Source organism: Elgaria multicarinata, chromosome 10 (assembly GCF_023053635.1).
Source record: "Elgaria multicarinata webbii isolate HBS135686 ecotype San Diego chromosome 10, rElgMul1.1.pri, whole genome shotgun sequence".
Taxonomy (NCBI): domain Eukaryota; kingdom Metazoa; phylum Chordata; class Lepidosauria; order Squamata; family Anguidae; genus Elgaria; species Elgaria multicarinata.
Genome location: NC_086180.1, coordinates 7,380,149 through 7,400,741, shown reverse-complemented (window position 1 = coordinate 7,400,741; position 20,593 = coordinate 7,380,149). Strand labels below are relative to the sequence as shown.

General features: G+C 44.5%; 1 protein-coding gene across 1 annotated transcript in view; it reads left to right on the top strand.

Moving 5' to 3' along the window:
- The window catches only part of RNF24 (ring finger protein 24), an 83,608-nt gene that overhangs the window by 53,038 nt on the left and 9,977 nt on the right, over positions 1 to 20,593 (top strand). The window contains exons 3-4 of the mRNA XM_063136144.1: positions 10,750 to 10,792; positions 12,671 to 12,712. Coding sequence (XP_062992214.1) covers positions 10,750 to 10,792; positions 12,671 to 12,712 — 85 coding nt within the window. The remainder of the gene's footprint in view (positions 1 to 10,749; positions 10,793 to 12,670; positions 12,713 to 20,593) is intronic.

The window sequence follows — 20,593 nt, the reverse complement described above, 5'->3', positions numbered from 1 at the left end:
TAGCCTTATAGGCCCATTCCAACCCTACTATTCTATGATTCTATGAAAATGCAAATTTACATAACCTTTTTAGAAGTGTTTCACCTTCTTCACACATGTGGTAGGAGGCAGAAACAAATTTGCTGGGTGATTTCCTGCGTTTATCACTCCAAGGCAGGGGTCCCCAGCCTTTTTGGCTCAGTGGGCCCATTCGGAATTTTGAGAGAACGCCGAGGGCACTCTCACAAAATGGCTGCCATGGCAGGCATGGCCGCTCACAAAACACTTATTTCTCTGAGGGCAGGTGGTGAGACTACAAGAACTTAATCAAAAAGTGGAGTCTGAGCTTCAAAACTTGCACCACCCTAGAGATCCCAGCTCCAAATCATGAATAACTTCCATGCTTAAGGAACTGTTGGTATCTTTCTCTCCCAACCCCCCCTTCAGTGTCTTATCACATGTATGTTGCTCACTCAGCAGCGCGGTTCAGAGCTGAATGAAACAGGCTTGACTTGTTAATCTGAACCAAGTGGTAGAAAAGACAGCTGGTTTGCAAAACTATTGCTGCTTTGGAAGTTTAGCCATGGAGGCAAACGCGGTTGGAGCGGCACCTTTTGGGGCAGTTATTAAGGCAACCCACATTTCTGACACTAGGGCAGCAGTGGGCGAATTCTGTGCCAGCTTCATTCTTCCTGTTGCTGGCCCATCGGGTACAAGGGATTTAATTGTGTGGATTCCAGTTTATCGGCCGCTGTTGTGAACAACCTCACGCAGTGCTTCGCTTCAAAAGAGCGTTTTCCACAAGAGCTGTCCACACCGCAGTGGCTGCTCACGTCCCTCAAAGTGAGAGCACATTTGTAAGAGAAGTTGCAGGGATATTTTGAGGGGGGGGGGAGTTTTCCAAGCATAGGAGTCTACATGTTATTCTAGCTACACCAAACCCAAGGAAAATAGAAATGTTGCTCATTCATGATTCAAAGCGCTCCATCAGACGAGGGAAATCGCGTTTGCTTCCCGTCGCTTCTCCGCCCGCGCGTTTGTCCCTCACTACTTCCTCTTTTGAAAGAGGAAGTAAACAACTTGCACCATTCTGGGGGCCGTTTTGATCCCGCTGCTTCTCCTGCACACAGCAGGAGATAGCGGCAGCTTCCGTCTTTCAAAATAAGTCGGAGTTACTGGGGTGTTTTTTTGTCGCGCAAAGAAGGCTGGAAGAGGCAGGAGGCAGACGACGTCACGAGGGGGACCCGCGGAAATCCATAAGTGCCCAGGAACAAGCGTGCAAAAAAACACTCATCTGATAGAGCTCTAGAACCGCTTTCCCCAACCTGGTGGCCTCTAAATGTGTTGGTCTCTGTAGCTCTCCTAATCCTATTTATCCATGGCCATTCTTCCATATAAATCAGCCTTCCTCAACCTGGGGCGCTCCAGATGTGTTGGACTACAACTCCCAGAATGCCCCAGCCAGCTGGCTGGGGCATTCTGGGAGATGCAGTCCAACACATCTGGAGCGCCCCAAGTTGAGGAAGGCTGATATAAATGAAGGATCCCCTCCTAGATATTGACTTTTAAAAAATAAATAAATCAAAAAACAAATAATGTGCTGGAGATTAAGCATTTTTCTCTTTTCATTTATTTTATTATTTAAACACTTCAGACTTGATCCATCCTATGGGGATGCCAATTTAACTAAAAGCGCCACATTAAAATTAAACATCAACGTAAAATAATGTGGAAGTTTTAAAATGACCCATGTACCTGCCATCTCATATCAAGCGATCCCCACATCAGTTTTGGTAAAAGTTCACTCTGTCTGATCTCTGCTAGAAGAGAGTTCCATGGTAAAATCTGTGTACGTGCCCTGAAAGTCTGTGTACGTGCCCTGTGGCACATAGGTATTGTACCTGGTAAGTAGGAGTGAGAGGTTTTTAATTAGTTTTCCCATTTATATTGATGTTTTTAATAGAGCGTTTTCTTTATTTGAAATTGCTCTGACCTCACCTGACTGGTTTGATGGTCATTGAGGTTATATTAGTTCCAGTAGGCTCTGCTGCCCTTGAAGTGAGGATTTGGTATTTATTAATTAGGGTTAGGGTTGCGCCCTGAATCAGAATGAGTTACACATTAAATCTATGGAAGGAATGAAGGGTGGAGGAGAGCGCGTGGTAATATAGAAGTTTTGCAACACAAAAGGCATCCAACAATAGAGCAAGTTGTGTCTTTCGAAAGAGTCCTACAGCTGCTTGTAAATACCCTCAAGCTTTCTTTCCTTGTCTTTTAAAACTCTGTGTTCATCCTCGGTCCATCAACTTCAACAAACGTGCGGCATTATGGGCACAGTGTTGAATAGCACTGAATGGAAGACTAGAACACAGGAAACTGAGTTAGATTGTGGGTCCTTCTAGCCCAATATTATTGATACTGACTGGCAGCAATGGCTCTCCAGTAGGGCCGGAGGAAGCAGGAGGAAGCAGGAGGTAGTGGAGTGTGGAAAGAGCGGCGCTCTCCCTTCCTCTGATAGAAGTCTTCCTGCAACAGAAGGGGACCACTGATCCAGCCCTCTGTTAGGGGAACTACAGCTTCAAGTGTTCATGGGGAAAAGAGAATGGCCCTGTTCAGAAGACACCTTAAACCATGGCTTTAACCACAGTGGTTAAGCCAGAAAGCCGGGCCGTGCTCAGAAGACACTTTAAACCATGGCTTTAACCACAGCAAATAAGGCTTTTTGCCTTAGTCACTGTAGTTAAAGCCATGGTTTAAGGTGTCTTCTGAACGGGGCCATAGACTATTTAACCACTTTGCCGCTGCCTTTAGGAGACTTCCCCAAGTTGGTGCCCTTCAGATGTGTTGGATTGCAATTCCCAGCATTCCCTGGCTGGGGATGATGAGAGTTGTAGTGTGTCGTATCTGGAGAACACTGGGTTGGAGGAGGCTGGTCTGTAATAAAGTTAAGCCCTTAGCTTGTGTGGAGTTACTTGTCTTCAGGACGGGGGTCTGGGAAGCCCCTTAAGATCACTTCTGGGGCACATCTACACGAAGGGTGGCTTCACAGTAGCGACATATCATCTACACCAGCCTTCCTCAACCTGAGGCGCTCCAGATGTGTTGGACTACAACTCCCAGAATGCCCCAGCCAGCTGGCTGGGGCATTCTGGGAGATGCAGTCCAACACATCTGGAGCGCCCCAGGTTGAGGAAGGCTGATCTACATGATGCAGCTGCCATTGCAAAGCCATCCGGGTTGCAAACCCTGGAAACGCCGCTCCAAAAAATTCAGGCGCTTACCCCGGCTTTTTTTTTTTTTCAATGGAGTCCATAGTGCCCCCCTGATTGGTCGCCATGGGCGGCCCCGCGCCTCTGGAAAAGTAACAAAAATAAAAACCGGGGGAGTGAGGAGAGGAACGGTCTGTTCCTTCCCCCACTTTTTAAATTTAATCATCTGTATCTGTGGAGCTCCGCAGATACAGGTAATAAAAATTTAAAAAATGGGGGTGGGGAGGAATGGGCGGCCAGAGGGAGGAGATGGCCCTTTCACGTCCTCCTCTGCCTGCCTCGTTCCTCCCACACACACACACACACCGTTTTTATTTTTATTATTTGTATCTGCGGAGCTCCACAGATACAGATTATTAAAAAATTTAAAGCGGGGGAGGAACAGCCCCGTTCCTCTCCTCCCTCGCCCTCCTCCAGTTTATTTTTTTTTTACTTTTCCAGAGGCGCAGGGCCGGAAAATTTGCACTTGCCTTCCTTCCCGTGCAGATGTTGGGAAGGAACTCAAGTGCGGGTTCAGGGGCCTGCCTAGTCACTTGTCCAATGTGGTCCTCACCAGAGAATATAGAATTCCTGCTTCTCCGAAGCGATTGGGCCTTGTGATGTGGCCTTCAAGAGGCAGCTGGACAACCCTCTGTCAGGGATGCTTCAGGGTGGATTCCTGCATTGAGCAGGGGGTTGGACTCGATGACCTTGTAGGACCCTTCCAACTCTGCTATTCTATGTGTCTGCCCATCAGTTTTGTAGTCTAGTCAGTCAAATTTTCGATCATCCACGTTGGAAAATATAAACTGTTTATTCAGAACTGTCTCCATCTTGAATGAAGCACACAGGCTTCTTTGGCAGTAGAAACAGAGATTTAAACATCAAATCCGGAGTAGCAACATCTCACATACATAAGAAGAACACTTTAGATCAAACGTGTTGGAACGCAGGTTGTATGTTTGCTTTGTTCAAAAACCCAGTTGAATTTTAAGATGCCTTTTTAATATAGTGCTGCTTTTAATAATATATTAGTTTTAAATATTTTAATTAGTTATATGCATTTTATAGTGTTTGCATTTGTGTTGTACCCCGCCTCGATCCAGAGGGAGAGGCGGGTAACATATTATTATTATTATTATTATTATTATTATTATTATTATTATTATTATTATTATTATTATTATTGGGTCACAATGTTCTCTGTGTACCTTCTAAAAATTTTCTTTTGCAATTGTACTTGGTACCAACACCTTCCTGTGTGTCTGACTATCACCCGCAGACTTGGCACCTTCTGTCTATATCAAATAATGTAATCCCATAACTCAGGCTCACAAATAAATCTGCCAAAGTTATTCGCCCACAAAGCATTTTTACAATAGTGTACCCATACCTGTGTAAGTGATTATATGATGCATGAAGGAAGGAAAAGGGAGAGGCAGTGTGGTGTAGTGGCTAGAGTGTCGGACAGGGAGTCAGGAGATCCGGGTTCTAGTCCCCGCTTGGCCATGGAAGCTCACTGGGTGACTTTGGGCCAGTCACAGACTATCAGCCCAGCCTACCTCACAGGGTTGTTGTTGTGAGGATAAAATGGAGAGGAGGAAGGTTATGTATGCTGCGTTGGGTTCCTTGGAGGAAAAAAAGGTGGGATATAAATGTAATAAATAAAAAGGGTGGTGGTGGGAAAGAAAACTGTTCTTTATAATGTACAAAACCTTCCTTGTCTGTTGTTCACCTGGAGGCAATTTTTGCTCACCATAGGTGACAAGGTAAATAGCTATTTTCCAGTCTGCTTTAACTATTTCAGTAAGGGGTCTTGGGCACATTTTAAATTTTGGTATAATTCTTATAGCTTCCCATAGAAGTTCTGTTCTACTCCAGTTTTCATTTTGCAGCTGATGCCTTTTCTTCAGGCAGATTCAACTGCATATTTGAACATAAAGCTGTCGGGAGAGTTGATTATTTTTCAGCTTCAATTGTGCTCAGATTAAACAAGTCATTCATTACTCCTTTTGCAAAGCAGTATCTCTTTGTCCTGCAAGGCACAGCGGTGCCGTTTCTCTTCCTCTGCTAAGCCAGTCCTGACCCTAATGCACTGCTTAGGCATTGAGACTTGGACAGCTTCTACAAAGATTGCATTCTGCTCATTTATGTACAGAAAGAGAGTGTCCGATTTACAATACTACAATTCCGAATTGTGCGTGGCGGATTTGTCCGTAGATTTTCATCGTGGATTTGTGAATAGGCCTTTTGAAGCATCCAGGAAAGGTGCCTGGTACAGTCATCACTGGGCTGTACCACCTCAGCATGAATGGGAAAGGAATAGGGTTGCATGCTTTTGTCAAAACCTCCCTGAACTTGGAAAGCTAGTACAGGCCAGAATAACGTTTTTAACATGTGGGAAGATTTTGATACAGGAACAGGAAGTTATTCCAGCATGGACAAAATCCACTTTGTGCATTCTGCAGTGGTACAATCCCATGAGGAGCTATACTGTAAGCTTCATCCCACATCCCTGCTTCTCTCGGATTATCCCGTAGTACTAAGCTTTCACCATTGTTGTTGTTTTTGCTACCGGGAGGCAGCGATCCTTTGCAAACCAGGAAGTGAGTTTAAGGGGGGAAATGTAAAAAATCATTAAAAAAATCAACGGATGACCCAATTCAATTCAAATTTGGTATGCTTAAAGCTCTCCCTAATATCTATTACTGTGCCGATTTTGGTGTCTTTATCTTTACAGCTTACGCAGATGTAAGCATTTCTTTAAAATTCTGCTCCTGTGTCCCAGCGGTGGCTCAGAAGATACGCTCAAAATGTAGGGGCTAAATATGGCGAATCTTTTGGCTTTATAGCACAATTAAGGCAGGATACATGGGAGTACTTCGCAATCAAAGCAGGTTATAAGGTGGAAAACTTTGCATGCAATTCGCAGTGATTGCACAGTATAACGCTGGTGTGATAAAGCTCTATGTATTTCCAGTAGCATCCTACTCCGTTTTTAGCCTGGCCTAGACCAGAGAGTCAACCTTGACAGGAAACAATGTTTCAGGTGCTCGTGTAAAGGTCTCCTTGCAAATATATGTATCATTTGGACCATTTAGCCTCATCCTTTACTGTTTTCAAGCTGCAACCCACACCTGGACAAATAAATACTTCTGCTTACCTGTTTAGGAAGTATAAATTCCTGCAAGCATCACCCAGTGGCAATTGATGGACAGAGAGTGGGTGGGTATAATGCCGTGTGCTTTTTTGCAAGAAACCTATAGCAGAAGCAAGCGTAGGATGAAAATACAACAGAACAAGAAGTAACCATTTGAACAACAAGCTGTGTTGGTTTCTTGCACCCTGTTTTAAAATTTATTTTTTTAAAAACCCAGCCACCCAGAAGTATATATAGCACGAAACCCAAGTGCCCAGCCTTGATGTGTTTGTGGCATTCTTAAAAACCCTCCTTGTTCAAGAGCCAGAACAAATAATTCTATCAGGCTTCTTTTTTAAGGAAGGGACTTTCCTAGGTGGTGAAGGAGGAATGCTTTTCTTGCGCTTTCGCCCTGGGAGAGGTGTGCGTTTGTGCGTCATGTGTGTATCCAAGCCACCAACAGACGCTGTGTGTTTTGCAGATTTCTAGATTTGAACCTGCAGAGTTTAAGTGTACTTACTATTAATGGTGGTAAATCTATACATACATATATATATATATATATATATATATATATATATATATATATATATATTAAAAATATTTATTTTCCCCCCACTCTTCATTTTTGTCGTCATTGGTAACTTGCAACTTCCCTGATGACAAGAGACACTAGTTGGACCCCGGAAATATAAGATAAATGACTTGGAGAGAAGCTAAAATCCCTTTGTAAAGCAAACTTCTACTCCACAGGCTTAACGCTGAGTTTTAATGCCATATTTCTTCAATTCTAAGACGCGCTTTCCCCCCCATATAAACATCTCTAAAAACGGGGTGTGTCTTAGGGGTTTTTTTCTGTTGGTGGTACTGAAATTACCGTATTTCTTCGATTGTAAGATGCACACTAATTTCAGTACCACCAACAGAAAAAAAAAACCCTAAGACACACCCACGATTCTAAGACGCACCCCATGTTTAGAGAAGTTTATATGGGAAAAAAGTGTGTCTTAGAATCGAAGAAATAGGGTAGTGTGCGTCTTACAATCGATGGCGTCTCACAATCGAAGATTGTTCCCCCTCCAAAGCCTGTTTGAGTTTTGCTATTTTGCACCTTTTAAGTGAAGATGCCAGGGATTGAATCTAGGAGCTCATCTACACCAAGCAGATATTCCACTATGAAAGCGGTATGAAAGTGGTATATAAAAGGCAGGAGCCACACTGCTGCTTTATAGTGGTATTGAAATGCACTGACAACTGTTGGGGTCCATTGACACAGACCATATACCACTTTCATAGTGTTATATCCTGCTTGGTGTAGTTGTGTCATGGGCCCCAACAGTTGTCAGTGCAATTCAATACCACTATAAGGCAGTAGTGTAGATTCTGCAGTGCACTTCAGTACCGCTATAAAGCAGTCGTGTGGCTCCTGCCTTTTATATACCGCTTTCGTAGTGCAATATCTGCTTGGTGTAGATGAGGCCTCTCTCTTGTAGCTACCTACCTCACCTCATTTGGTGGGGGTAACTGAAGCAGGGGACTCAGATGCTGATCTTACTAACTGGAAAGGAAAATATGAGAGGAGACCTGGCTGCCAGTCTTTTAGGGATTTCAAGGTTCCAGTTAATCTAGCTATAGAATTTTGTACGACCTGAAATATTTCAGTAGTAATGCCACCTTTGGATTGTGGGTTTATCTAGGCAACTATAGACATAGGGGAGAAATTAACTCGGTTCACATTTTAATGCAAAATTACCCCATTTCACACTTTGAGTTCAATACGTGACCTGAAATGGAGTTATCCTTCAAAATTAACACTTTTCTAAAGTTTTCAGTGGAGTTCTCCAATCAAAACATGCATGCAAAACTATGGGCTCATCTACACCAAGCAGGATATTCCACTATGAAAGCAGTATATAAAGGCAGGAGCCACACTACTGCTTTGTAGCGGTGTTGAAGTGCACTGCAGGATGTACACTACTGCTTTATAGCGGTACTGAAGTGCACTGACAACTGTTGGGACCCATGACACAACTACACCAAGCAGGATATAGCACTATGAAAGTGGTATGAAAGCAGTATATGGCCTGTGTCAATGGGCCCCAACAGTTGTCAGTCCACTTCAAAGTAGCAGTGTGGCTCCTGTCTTTTATATCCCGCTTTCATAGTGGGATATCCTAATTGGTGTAGATGAGCCCTAGGACGCCTCTGGCTTGCAACGCATGTGTGCTCTATACCACTAGGCAGAGCGAGCATCAAGGGCAGGTAGTAGGGTGACCACATGAAAAGGAGGACAGGTTTCCTGTATCTTTAACAATTCCATAGAAAAGGGAATTTCAGCAGGTGTCCTTTGTATGCATGTTGCACCTGGTGAAATTCCCCCTTCATCACAACAGTTAAAGCTGCAGGAGCTATACTGAGATCAGATTTAAAAGAGGACAGGGCTCCTGCAGCTTTAACTGGTGTGATGAAGAGGACATTTCATCAGGTTCCCCATATATACAAAGGACGCCTGCTGAAATTCCCTTTTCAATACAACTGTTAAAGATACAGGGGCCCTGTCCTCCTTTTCATAGGGTCACCCTAGCAGGTAGGCGTGGCTGAGCACCTGTCGTGAGCCCACATCCCAGCAAGGGTCCACCGGCAAGAGCTCCCTGGAGTTGCTCCTCTTCACCACTGCAGTCTGCTTGTTTCACGCTTCGACCCAGACAAGGATGTTGGTGGTGAAGAGCAGGAGACGCCCCAGCCTCCTTGCTCCCTGACTCTCTGCCTGCCAAGCAAGTGGGAGCAATGATGAGGAAGAGGAGCAAAAGCAACAGGTGACAATGGCAGCATGAAGGTAGAGGAGAAACCTGGGCCGGCACTGCCAGTAGATACAAACGGGGCAGGTTGCAGCCTCTTTGAGCCATGGGCCAGCTTATTGTCTTGTTGCACTGAGTGGGCTTATACTGTCTTAAACATATTAGGTTCAACAGTCCCTCAGAGGTAGGGTGTCCATATGGAAAGGAGGACAGGGCTCCTGTATCTTTAACAGTTGCATAGAAAAGGGAATTTCAGCAGGTGTCTTTTGTAGGCCTGTAGCACCTTTTGAAATTTCCTCTTCATGACAGCAGTTAAAGCTGCAGGAGCCCTGCCTAGCATGGACAGATACAAAAGAGGCTAGGGCTCCTGCAGCTTTAACTGTTTTTTCTTACCTGGTACTCACAGCAGCAGCACCTGGCTGGATCCCCCAATGCCCAAAGTTAGGCATCACTCTGGGGCTTGATGGGAGATTTACAGGGCAACTAGGCCCAGCTACTAAGTGCTGCAGCTGTAGCCAGGTAAGCCCTCCTTGACCGAAAGTGCTCTGCCCAAGGCTGCTTCAGACCGGGAGCTGACTCTGCTCCTTCAGCACCCCTTGTCACGAAAGCAGAAGCTGTCAAGGTCTGGGGCATGGGCAGCAAGGCCTCAGCGCAGGAACGCCAGGGCCAGGATGGAAGGCAGCAGAACCGGCAACAGAGTCCAGGCAGGGCCAGAGACAAGGTCCAGAAGCAAGCAGGGTTCAGAGTCCAAAGGCAAACAGAGTCCAAGCAGGGCCTGAGGCAGAAGGCATGGTCCAGAGACAAGCAGGGCCAGAGGTGAAAAGCATGGTCAGGCAAGGTCTGGAATTGCAGGAAGTCAGGAATGGGCTACAGAAGACCATGTTGCTGTGGCAGAGGCTGTAGCAGAAATGTCGTTCTTATATAGCCCGCTCCTGGCTACTCCCAGCTGATCTGCATCAGCCCATCTGAGAGTGCTTGCTGATATGGGCATGGGTCCTGCAATTACTCTGCGGCCGGCAAGGTGCACTGCGGCCACCAGGTGGTACTGTAGGACAGAACCTGACAGAAGCTGTGAATTCTGTGTGTCTTTCATGGAACAGAGCAACGAATCCCGGGAGGAGGGGACAACTTATATGGATTGATGTTGTGGTAGATCGGCCGTCTCCAACATGGTGCCCTCCAGCACTTTTGGACTTGAACTTCCATCATCCCTAAGTAGCTGGGGCTGATGGGAGTCCTAGTGCACAACAGTTGGTCTGCACCAGATTGAGGAAGGCTGCGGTGGACCAGATGTTTCCAAACACCATCTCTTGGCCCTGTGTGAGAAGGGGATCCCGGAGCATAACAGCCAAGGCTCACCTGCTTGCGCACGTTGCACTAAACTATGGTTTAGTGTGGAGTGCGATTACTCTAACCTACAGTCTGAAATTGTACAGTGCAGGAAGCATTTCACCAAACGATTTACTATTTTATTTGTGGGGGGACCAACTTTCTCTTGTGATCTTTTTTTCTAGGTTATTTTTTCCGTGTTTTTGTTTGTTTTTACTCTGCCTTCAAATTTATTCTTTTTGTTCTTGATTTCTAGGCTAAGACATCAAGCCCACAAAGAGCTTTATGCCTACAAACAGGTGAGATGTGTGCATGTATTCTTCTCTCTCTCTCTCTCTCTCTCTCTCTCTCTCTCTCTCTCTCTCTCTCTTTTCAAGACAATTTTACATGGCCGCCGCTGGCCACACCAATTTTTAATCCTAATATACTAAGCACCTTGCCCACAGTTCCACGTATCACGAACATAAAAACGTGTTCTAACTCTGAGCACGCGAGCGAATTTTCTCACATGAATTGTGGGGGGAGGTGGGAGTGGCGTACGTGAGCGTGCATTTGGGACTTCGAATAGGGCATGCTCACAAGTTTTGCGAGCAAAAACGAAATTCTTTTACATCCCTAGAAACTTCCACAAATGCACAGTCATTTTATAAAGCACAAAAATAACAAGCTGTTTAACTTTCACGCTCTGCAACTGCAATCCTAAACGCACTTACTCCATTGGACACTGTGGCGTTACACCCCACAATTCAGTTCCCTGAGGCATGTCTAGCATTCGTAAGTCTGGTGTGTTTAGAATGTTGACCTGAGTGGGTGGAGTTAGAATGTCTTGTGAGGGGGAGGAGTGATATATAAGGGAATGACTGGGGAGATTGGGAGCTCTCTGTGTTAGCTCATGGTGTGTAGAGTACTTGGGTTCTGGAGAATTTGAGGTTCAGTGTAGAGAGTGGTGTCTTTTGAGGGTGGTGTGCTGATAGTCAGTTGGTATATATTAATCAATACTGATAATCAATATTGATAATCAATATTGATGGTTTTTCATTTTTGTGAACCGCCCAGAGAGCTTTGGCTATTGGGCGGTATAAAAATGTAATAAATAAAATAAAATAAATACTGATAATAAAGAAAGTTCAAGAGTGAAGGTGTGAGAGAAAGGAAAGTGTGTATGAGAAGAGTGAAAGGATTGGATGTGAGGTTTTAAAAAGTTTTTTGGGAACTGTTTTATTATGAAACAAAGCTTGTGAACTTTTAAAATAAAGTTTTAACCAGTTTGTTTTAACTACCACAAAAATCCCACTTGTCGGTTTAGCCATTATCATCTGTAGTTATTTACATTTAAAACCCACTCTGACAATAATTCACCTCTCAGTACATATAATTCACAGCGCTTTTTAATTAATTTATTTATTTATTACATTTTTATACCGCCCCATAGCCGAAGCTCTCTGGGCGGTTCACAAAAATTAAAACCGTAATAAAACTACCAACGGGTTAAAAACACAAATACAAAATACAGTATCAAAAGCACAACCAGGATAAAACCACGCAGCAAAATTGATATAAGATTAAAATACAGAGTTAGAACAGTAAAATTTAAATTTGATTTATGACTGAAATCCTTCCAATTTAACTCCTTTCTCCACCTAGTTTGGAGAAAGGCGGTGTTTGTCCCTTGCCTCAGGATCCTCAAGTGGTGGAACTTAGCTTGAGCAGGGCGTGTCTGTGGCCAAGTTCAGAGCCTGTGTCATGGCAGACACCACCAGGGTCACCTCTTAGTCTGCTGTCCTTCTCTTTGAGGGGTCCCACAGAAGCCATTCAATGCATGAAACTCTTTGGGGGTCCCACGGAATGCATGAAACTCCCTCTTTGGGGGTCCCACAGAAGCCATTCAATGCATGAAACTCCTTTGAGGTGTTAGAAATTGGTTGTACGTTTCATATCCCTTTGGGCCAGGTGTTTGGGCTCCTTTTCATGTGTCCAGCAGTGGTTTTATAGCCAGGGTGTTGCGTTTCTGAAGCTGCCTTTAAACCTCTGCGGCCAAGGCTTTTTAAGCAAAAGAGCAAGGTCTGTTCATTGTCAGGCTTAAACTGTGCTTTGGAATTTGTTTTTTTGTTTGTTTGTTTTTTGTTTTTGGGGGGACTGGTACAACCCCTCTGCTAACATGTCATCTTTCCTGGCAGGTTATTCTAAAGGAAAAAGTCAAAGAACTCAACCTACATGAGGTAAGCTGCATTTCCCCCACCCTACCCTGATGGAGATCCGTCAAATGACTTAACTACAGTTATCAAGCTACCAATGCCATGGGCTGCTACTAGGAAGATCGTGTTAAGGGGAAAGTCCATCCCATCGCTTTTTAGAAATGATCGCCTGGCATACAGCCTTGATGGAGAACAGGGGTTGAGGTGGGTGGAAGGTAGATTGCCAGGTGTTTGGGACTTCAACTCCCAGAAGCCCTTGCCAGCGTGGCCAATGATTGGGAATTGAAACCGAAACATCTGGAGATCTATTTTCTGCCCACCCTGGATCTAGAGGCTGTTTTCGCTTCTTGTAATTTATTTATTTATTTATTACATTTTTATACTGCCCAATAGCCGAAGCTCTCTGGGCGGTTCACAAAAATTAAAACCATAATAAAACAACCAACAGGTTAAAAGCACAAATACAAAATACAGTATAAAAAGCACAACCAGGATAAAACCACACAGCAAAAATTGATATAAGATTAAAATACAGAGTTAAAACAGTAAAATTTAAATTTAAGTTAAAATTAAGGGTTAAAATACTGAGTGAATAAAAAGGTCTTCAGCTGGCGACGAAAGGAGTACAGTGTAGGCGCCAGGCGGACCTCTCTGGGGAGCTCATTCCACAACCGGGGTGCCACAGCGGAGAAAGCCCTCCTCCTAGTAGCCACCTGCCTCACTTCCTTTGGCAGGGGCTCACGGAGAAGGGCCCCTGTAGATGATCTTAAGGTCCGGGCAGGTACATGTGGGAGGAGGCATTCCTTCAAATAACCTGGCCCCAAACCGTTTAGGGCTTTAAATGTCAATACCAGCACTTTGAATCGGGCCCGGACCTGGACTGGCAGCCAATGAAGTTGCAAAAGGACTGGCGTGATGTGATCTCGCTGACCAGTCCCTGTTAGTAAACGGACTGCCCTGTTTTGTACCAACTGAAGCTTCCGGACCGTTTTCAAAGGCAGCCCCACGTATAACGCATTGCAGTAATCCAAACGAGAGGTTATCAGAGCATGGATAACTGTAGCTAGGCTATCTCTGTCCAGATAAAGGCGTAGTTGGTATATCAACCTAAGCTGATAAAAGGTGCTCTTTGCCACTTGTAACTTGCTTCTCCCTCTGATCACATATGAAACCATGTCTGAACTTGGACATGAGCCAAAGGAACACCTTCGTTCCCAGGTTATGCAGTGATCTAAGGGAGCTGAATATTGTGTGAGATATTGTGTCGTTCTAGGAACTGTTGAATGGAGACTGCTTCCATCGGTTTGGCTGAGTAACTTGGTTTGCTTTGCTGCCGTTTTACCAGAAAGTGATCACGGGGTCATTGTCTCCCCATCCCAACCGGGAAACATCATCATTATTTTGCCATTATTATTATTATTATTATTATTATTATTATTATTATTAGCAATTATATATCCCCTTAGCTGCTAAGAAAAAAACATGCATAGGCCATGCTTCCCCAATCTGGTGTTCTCTAGATGTGTTGGACTACAGCTCCCATGACCAGTGGCTATGCTGGCTGGGGGTGATAGGAATTGTAGTCCAACACATCAGAGGGCATCAGGTTGGGGAAGGCTGCCGAAGCTTTTTTCTTTTTCTTTTCAGAATTGGAGGAGTGCTACTTTTGACACCCCCACTTCAATCAGCTTCGTTGTCTTTTTGTACCATTTCAAACGCCAGAGGGGTTCGGTGGGGTAAAAAGAATGGGTTTCACACTGTGGGAAGCGATGCCTCTCTCAAGAGAAAATGCCCTGTATCCAGTAGAAGCTGGTGACTCCGATGTCAGTGGAGTGATGCAGGCTTCAGTCAGAACTAGTCAGAAGTCTAAAGGAACATGAAAGAGCAAACTGTTTCCGACCTTGGAACGCTCCTTTAGAGTTCTGACTGAAACCTGGAGCAGATTTACTGCTACACTAACAGACTTCAGAGCCGCCCAGCCTCCAGTGTCGTTATTTTGAATTTAAAAGGCCTTGGTGATTAAAACAGAAAGGTCACTGAGGGTGTGTGTGTGTGTGTAAGGTTCATGGTCCTGAGAATGGTGTCCCAACAGCTGGGATCCTCCAAGGGACAGGCCCGGTCCCATGTCGTCATCACCCACCTAACCTCAACAACAACAACATATTATTATTATATTATATTTTATTATATTATAATAATATATGGATCAAGGTGGGGAACAACATTGTTGTTGTTCAACAACACTGAACAACAACAACAATAACAAGGGCTACCCAAAGAAGAGACTCCAGACCTGATTGCAAAGAGCTAACATGTCCAGACAACGGTTACTTTGGCCCTAAGCAAAGTGAATGAATGAAAATGCAAGACCATTTCGAATTCTGGTTCTCCCCCCACCCCAGAAGGAGCATGGAGCAGCTTACAATATTAATAGAACAAGTACCGATAAAACAACCATAAAATCGCACTAAAACAATGAAAACGCAACAATAGCAATCTAACCTCAAAACACCACAGTGCCAACAAGCCAGGAACCCTGATGCTTGTGTAAATGAAAGGGTCTTTAACGGACATTTGGGGCAGGACCGGTGCGCCCATTAGGTGAACTAGGCAGCCGCCTAGGGTGCAGACCTCAGAGGGGCGCAGTACTGCCCTTTAAGGGTCACCGTTTTCTACAAATTAGCTGTTTTAAGGGAAAAAACATAATAAAAGGAAACTATAGTAGTTCAGAAACTCTTCTTGAACAGCTGAATCGAAGTTGGCAATTTTTTTTGGGGGGGGAGTGCAAGTAGCTCCCCTTGCCTAGGGTACCAGCCCTGATTTGGGAGCTTTGGGACGGTCACGGACTCTCAGCCCAACCTACCTCACAGGGTGGTTGTTGTTGTGAGGATAAAAATGAATAGGAGGAGGATTGCGTATGCTGCCTTCGGTTCCTTGAGGAGGAAAACAAAGGCAGGATATAAATGTAATAAAAGAAAGTCACAATTGAGGCTAATTGCACCTATTTTGAGAGGGAGTTGTGCAAACCAAGGGCCTCCCACTGAAGAAGCCCTCATTCAAGTAGGGTGACCATATTTGGGAAACCAAAAAAGAGGACACCTAGTGTGTGTGTGTGGGGGGAAGCAGCTTTCTGAGTCCTGCAGAAAGTACTTTATTCCCCCGCCACCTTAAAGAACCCGATTGGAGTGGAGGAGGGGAAAGGATTTCATTCTGCACCACCACCATCCACTCCAATTGGGGCCTTTTCTATAATGTCCATGAATGACCCACTTTCCCCTTTAAGACCTCAATTGGAGCTCGGGGTGGGGGAATGATGTGCCTCAAGAAAGCATGTCATTCCCTCCTGCTATGCTAATGGCAGCCTTAAAGGGGAAGGTGTGTTATTCCAGGACATTATTGAAAATTATAGAAAATCCCCCCTGACACCACAAATCCGGGGAAATCCTGACAGTTGGTCACCCTAATTCAAGTGCCTGCCCACCTCACCTCACCTCATTTTTTTATTGTGTTTTATCCTTCCCAATAGCCGAGGCTCTCTGGACACTTCACAATTGAAACCAGGAAATACAACAGGACGAGACATAATATAAAGCTTTAAAAGTTTGAAAAATACCACGTAAAACCACTTATCTCTCGTGGCATCTCATGGTTTAAGAGATTAGCACCGGCGCTTTGAATGGAGCCTGAGAAGGTACAGGGTTGCCCTTGAAGCTGTGTTCCAACTGGTCTGGTGTTCCAAACGCCATTCGTCGCACTAATGGCTTTGTCCTAAACAGCAGTCAAAGCAGTTAGACTGCTGAACCAGTTGATGTTTCCGAGTGGTCTCCAAGGAGCGGCCCCACATGCAAAGCATTGCAGTAGTCTAATCTGGAGTTTACCAGGGCATAGATAACTGTGCTGTAGAAAAAACTGGCAACTAGCTCTGGTGCTATGAAATGTCAAAAAGTTTCTTTATTTCTTTATTTTTCTTATTCAAAATATAAAAAAAAATGTTCTAAAAACTTTAAACCAAACTTGTACAATGCTCAACGTTTCGGATCTATATATATCCTTCATCAGGAGCTCTAAGACATTCAAGAAAAATGTATATAAAGGCATATTGCATTATAAACAAGTTCATCCAACTTAAAATTAAATAAAAAGAAACCACACTCATAGTCAAATACAATATATGGGCCTTTACATTAAGTTTCTACTGGACTAACCTACTCATGATGTAATCAACTCAACCGTTTGTATTAGAGGAAACGGTTACTGAGTTTGTATTTTTTTATCATTACAGCTAGTGTAGTTATTTACATTACCTCGGCACTCTCCTCCACTCCCTAAATCTGTTCCCAGCTATATAGTCTTAAATAACTTCTTTTATTTATCTTTTAACACTCTACCTGATGAGGGATAGATAGATAGAAAGATCATAGAATAGCAGAGTTGGAAGGGGCCTACAAGGCCATCGAGTCCAACCCTCTGCTCAATGCAGGAATCCACCCTAAAGAATCCCTGTCAGATGCTTGTCCAGCTGCCTCTTGAAGACCTCTAGTGTGGGAGAGCCCACAACCTCCCTAGGTAACTGGTTCCATTGTCGTACTGCTCTAACAGTCAGGAAGTTTTTCCTGATGTCCAGCTGGAATCTGGCTTCCTTTAACTTGAGCATGTAGATAGATAGATATGAAACGTTGAGCATTGTACACGTTTGGTTTAAAGTTTTTAGAACGTTTTTTATATTTTGAATAAGAAAATTATTCAATAATTGAATAATTATTCAATAATTTTCAAATAAGAAAATTATTGAATAAGAATAATTTTTGTGAACCGCCCAGAGAGCTTCGGCTATTGGGCGGTATAAAAATGTAATAAATAAATAAATAATAAATAAATAAATAAATAAATAAATAAAAATAAAGAAACTTTTTGACATTTCATAGCACCAGAACTAGTCACCTCTTTTTTTCCTACAGCCTTTTTGCGGTGCTTTTCCCCTCTTTTTTCACAACATAGATAACTGTGGCCAGGCTGTCCAGAAGGTGTCGCAGCTGACGCACCAGCAGTAGCTTGGAGTTCCCCTGTCTTAAAACACACAGAGCGGGCGAGTGAGCAATTCAAGAGGCTTACTAGGAATAGGCAAGCCCAGCTACAAATATGCCAGGCCTATCTATACTAGCTATCGACTCAGATTGTTTTAATAGTGGCCCTTTCTCCAGGAAACCCTGGGAACTGTTGCTCTGTGTGAGAGAGGTTGGGTATCTCCATCACAGAATTATACTCTCCCCAAACTCCAGTTGCCAGGATTCTTTGGGGGAAGCCGTGAGAGTTAAAATGTCAGGTAAGGGCCATAGCTGAGCGGTAGGTTACATGCTGTGCATGGCGTTTGTGCCAGATTCTATCCCTTGCATCTCCAGTTAAGAAACGTTAGCCCACAGCATACCTTTCCGTTTGAAGAAGAGCCCAGTGACGTCTGAAGGCTTGCCTCCTCCACCGACAGGCCTCAATCCAATGAAATAACATCTTACCTGGGTCACCTTCCCATCAACCTATTTCTGAGTTCGGGAAGGAGGTTCTTTGCCCTTTTGACTCGTAAAAACTGCAGCGTTCTTTTGCCAAGGAGGAAAGAGGAATAAAGCCCTCCTGAATTACTGCGGCGCCTTCAGCGTGACTGGCCAAGACTCTAAATTTAAACTTTGGGACACCGGAGAGGCAGGGGAAGGGGGGAGGCATGTTGGCCCTTAGGTGCATGAGCTCTGACGCCCCTCCTTCCAGCAGCACCAACCTGGCACCGTTATCGCACAGCTCGGAGGAAGCAAAGCAAAACGTCGGTTATGCAACCGGACCGCGGCTTGCCCTGCCAACAGTCGCACAGATGAAGAAGTTATTTATATACGCTGTAAATTGTTACTCTGGGTGGAGAGCCATGAGGGAGGCAGGGAGAAAGTCCCAGCAGGCCTCCATGGAGCCTGCCAAGGCGTTGGGTCTAAATCGAGCCAATTCTTTTGAGAAAGGTACATCTCACCACCCCCAGGACTGATTTTATTAAGAAACCAAGCTGATTTTGAACCATGAAGGACAGACCAGGGCCTAGAATCCAGAGGGTTGCGTGTTCATTTTTTACACACGTGCACCCAAACACACACACACACACATTCAAGTTTTGTTTTCCAAAGAGGGGCATCTGAATGGTGAGGAAAAGCATATGGCATTTCCGCTTGGAGATGCTTTCAGGCCTAAATCCCAGAACTCTTTTGAATTCGACACCGTAGCAGGTGCATTGGCAAAAGGTGAGTGGACACCCATCTGTGCCTCGGTCCTGGGCTCCCAGAGCACTTAAGGGCAGGTGCAAAAAGAAATATCTCCCTATACACCCTTGCTTCAGCGTTTATGACAGAGGTGCAGAAACTTAGGCCCGGAATCTAAACCAGCCCTCCTGTTTTTTATTTATAATAGTAGTAGTAATAATAATAATAATAATAATAATAATAATAATAATAATAATAGTAGTTATTATTTGTTACCCGCCTCTCCCTCCAAATTGAGGCAGGGTACAGCACAAATGCAAACGCCATAAAATACATATAATTGATTAAAACATTTAAAACTAATACATCATTAAAAGCGGCACATTATTAAAAGGCATCTTAAAATTCAACTGGGTAGGCCTGCCGGAAGAGATCAGTCTTTATAGCTTTCTTAAAATCCAGAAGACTGTTAAGTTGACGAATCTCTCCCAGCAGGTCATTCCATAATCTGGGAGCGGCAGAAGAAAAGGTCTTCTGGGTAATAGTTGTCAGCCTTGGTTTTGTTGACTGGAGTAGGGTTGGACTCGATGGCCTTGTAGGCCCCTTCCAACTCTGCTATTCTATAATTCTATGATTCCCAGAGGACCTGAGAAGGTCCCACTTTTTTTCTTCCGAGGAACCCAAGGCAGTGTGCATAATGCCCTTCCTCGTCTCCATTTTATCCTCAAAACAACAATCCTTTCCAGAGTTGTCCGGGATGCCTGCCTAACCTCTGTAAGGAAGTGGCCTGGATCACAGGCTGTGAGAAGGACTTGAAAGGCCAGGCAGGTTCATTTAGGAGTCGTGAGCTTTTCAGATAGAAGGAGCTGATACACCCAGCACGTGTTTTCATTGTGTGGACACACACACACACACACACACACACACACACAGAGAGAGAGAGAGAGAGACCAACACATTTATTTCATAGAAGGAATGTCTTTATTTTGGCACATGTAAAACTTCCACTGAAAACTACTAGCTGGAATCATTCGATCGCTTCCCAGAAAGTTCCCCACGGCTATTTTGCTACACACACACACAGTACACACACACACACACACATGCCACCATCATCATTTTGTGTTCTTTGCTTCCCACGGTGAACTTGGGCTATGAGGAAGACAAAGCGGCTCTTAAAAGCCAAGAAGTTCTGGGGGGGGGGGGGGCAGAGGGAGCCGTCTAGGCTAGGCCAAGACAGACAGGTTGGAGATATTGGTTGGATACAGCCAGCCACCTTTCTGGTTCTGCTTGTATTTCAAGACATCTGACAGCCTGCTCACATGCTAAAGTACGTCGCTGCTTCGGGGTTGCGCCCATTCCTTTCCACTGGGCAATTTCTCCTTTGCTTCGCCAGCCCAAACCTCTCTCTCTCTCTCTCTCTCTCTCTCTCTCTCTCTCTCTCTGTGTGTGTGTGTGTCTCCCTCCAACCTTTCGAAAATGTTATTCAGCTTTTAATAACTGCCATCAGGTCCTTGGGCCAGGGGGAGGCAGTTTCAAATCCCTGATCAGCGATAAAATTCACTCCGGTTGCCTTGGAAGGCAAGTCACTAGAGCAGGCTTCCTCAACCCGGGGCACTCCAGATGTGTTGGACTACAACTCCCAGAATGCCCCAGCCAGCTGGCTGGGGCATTC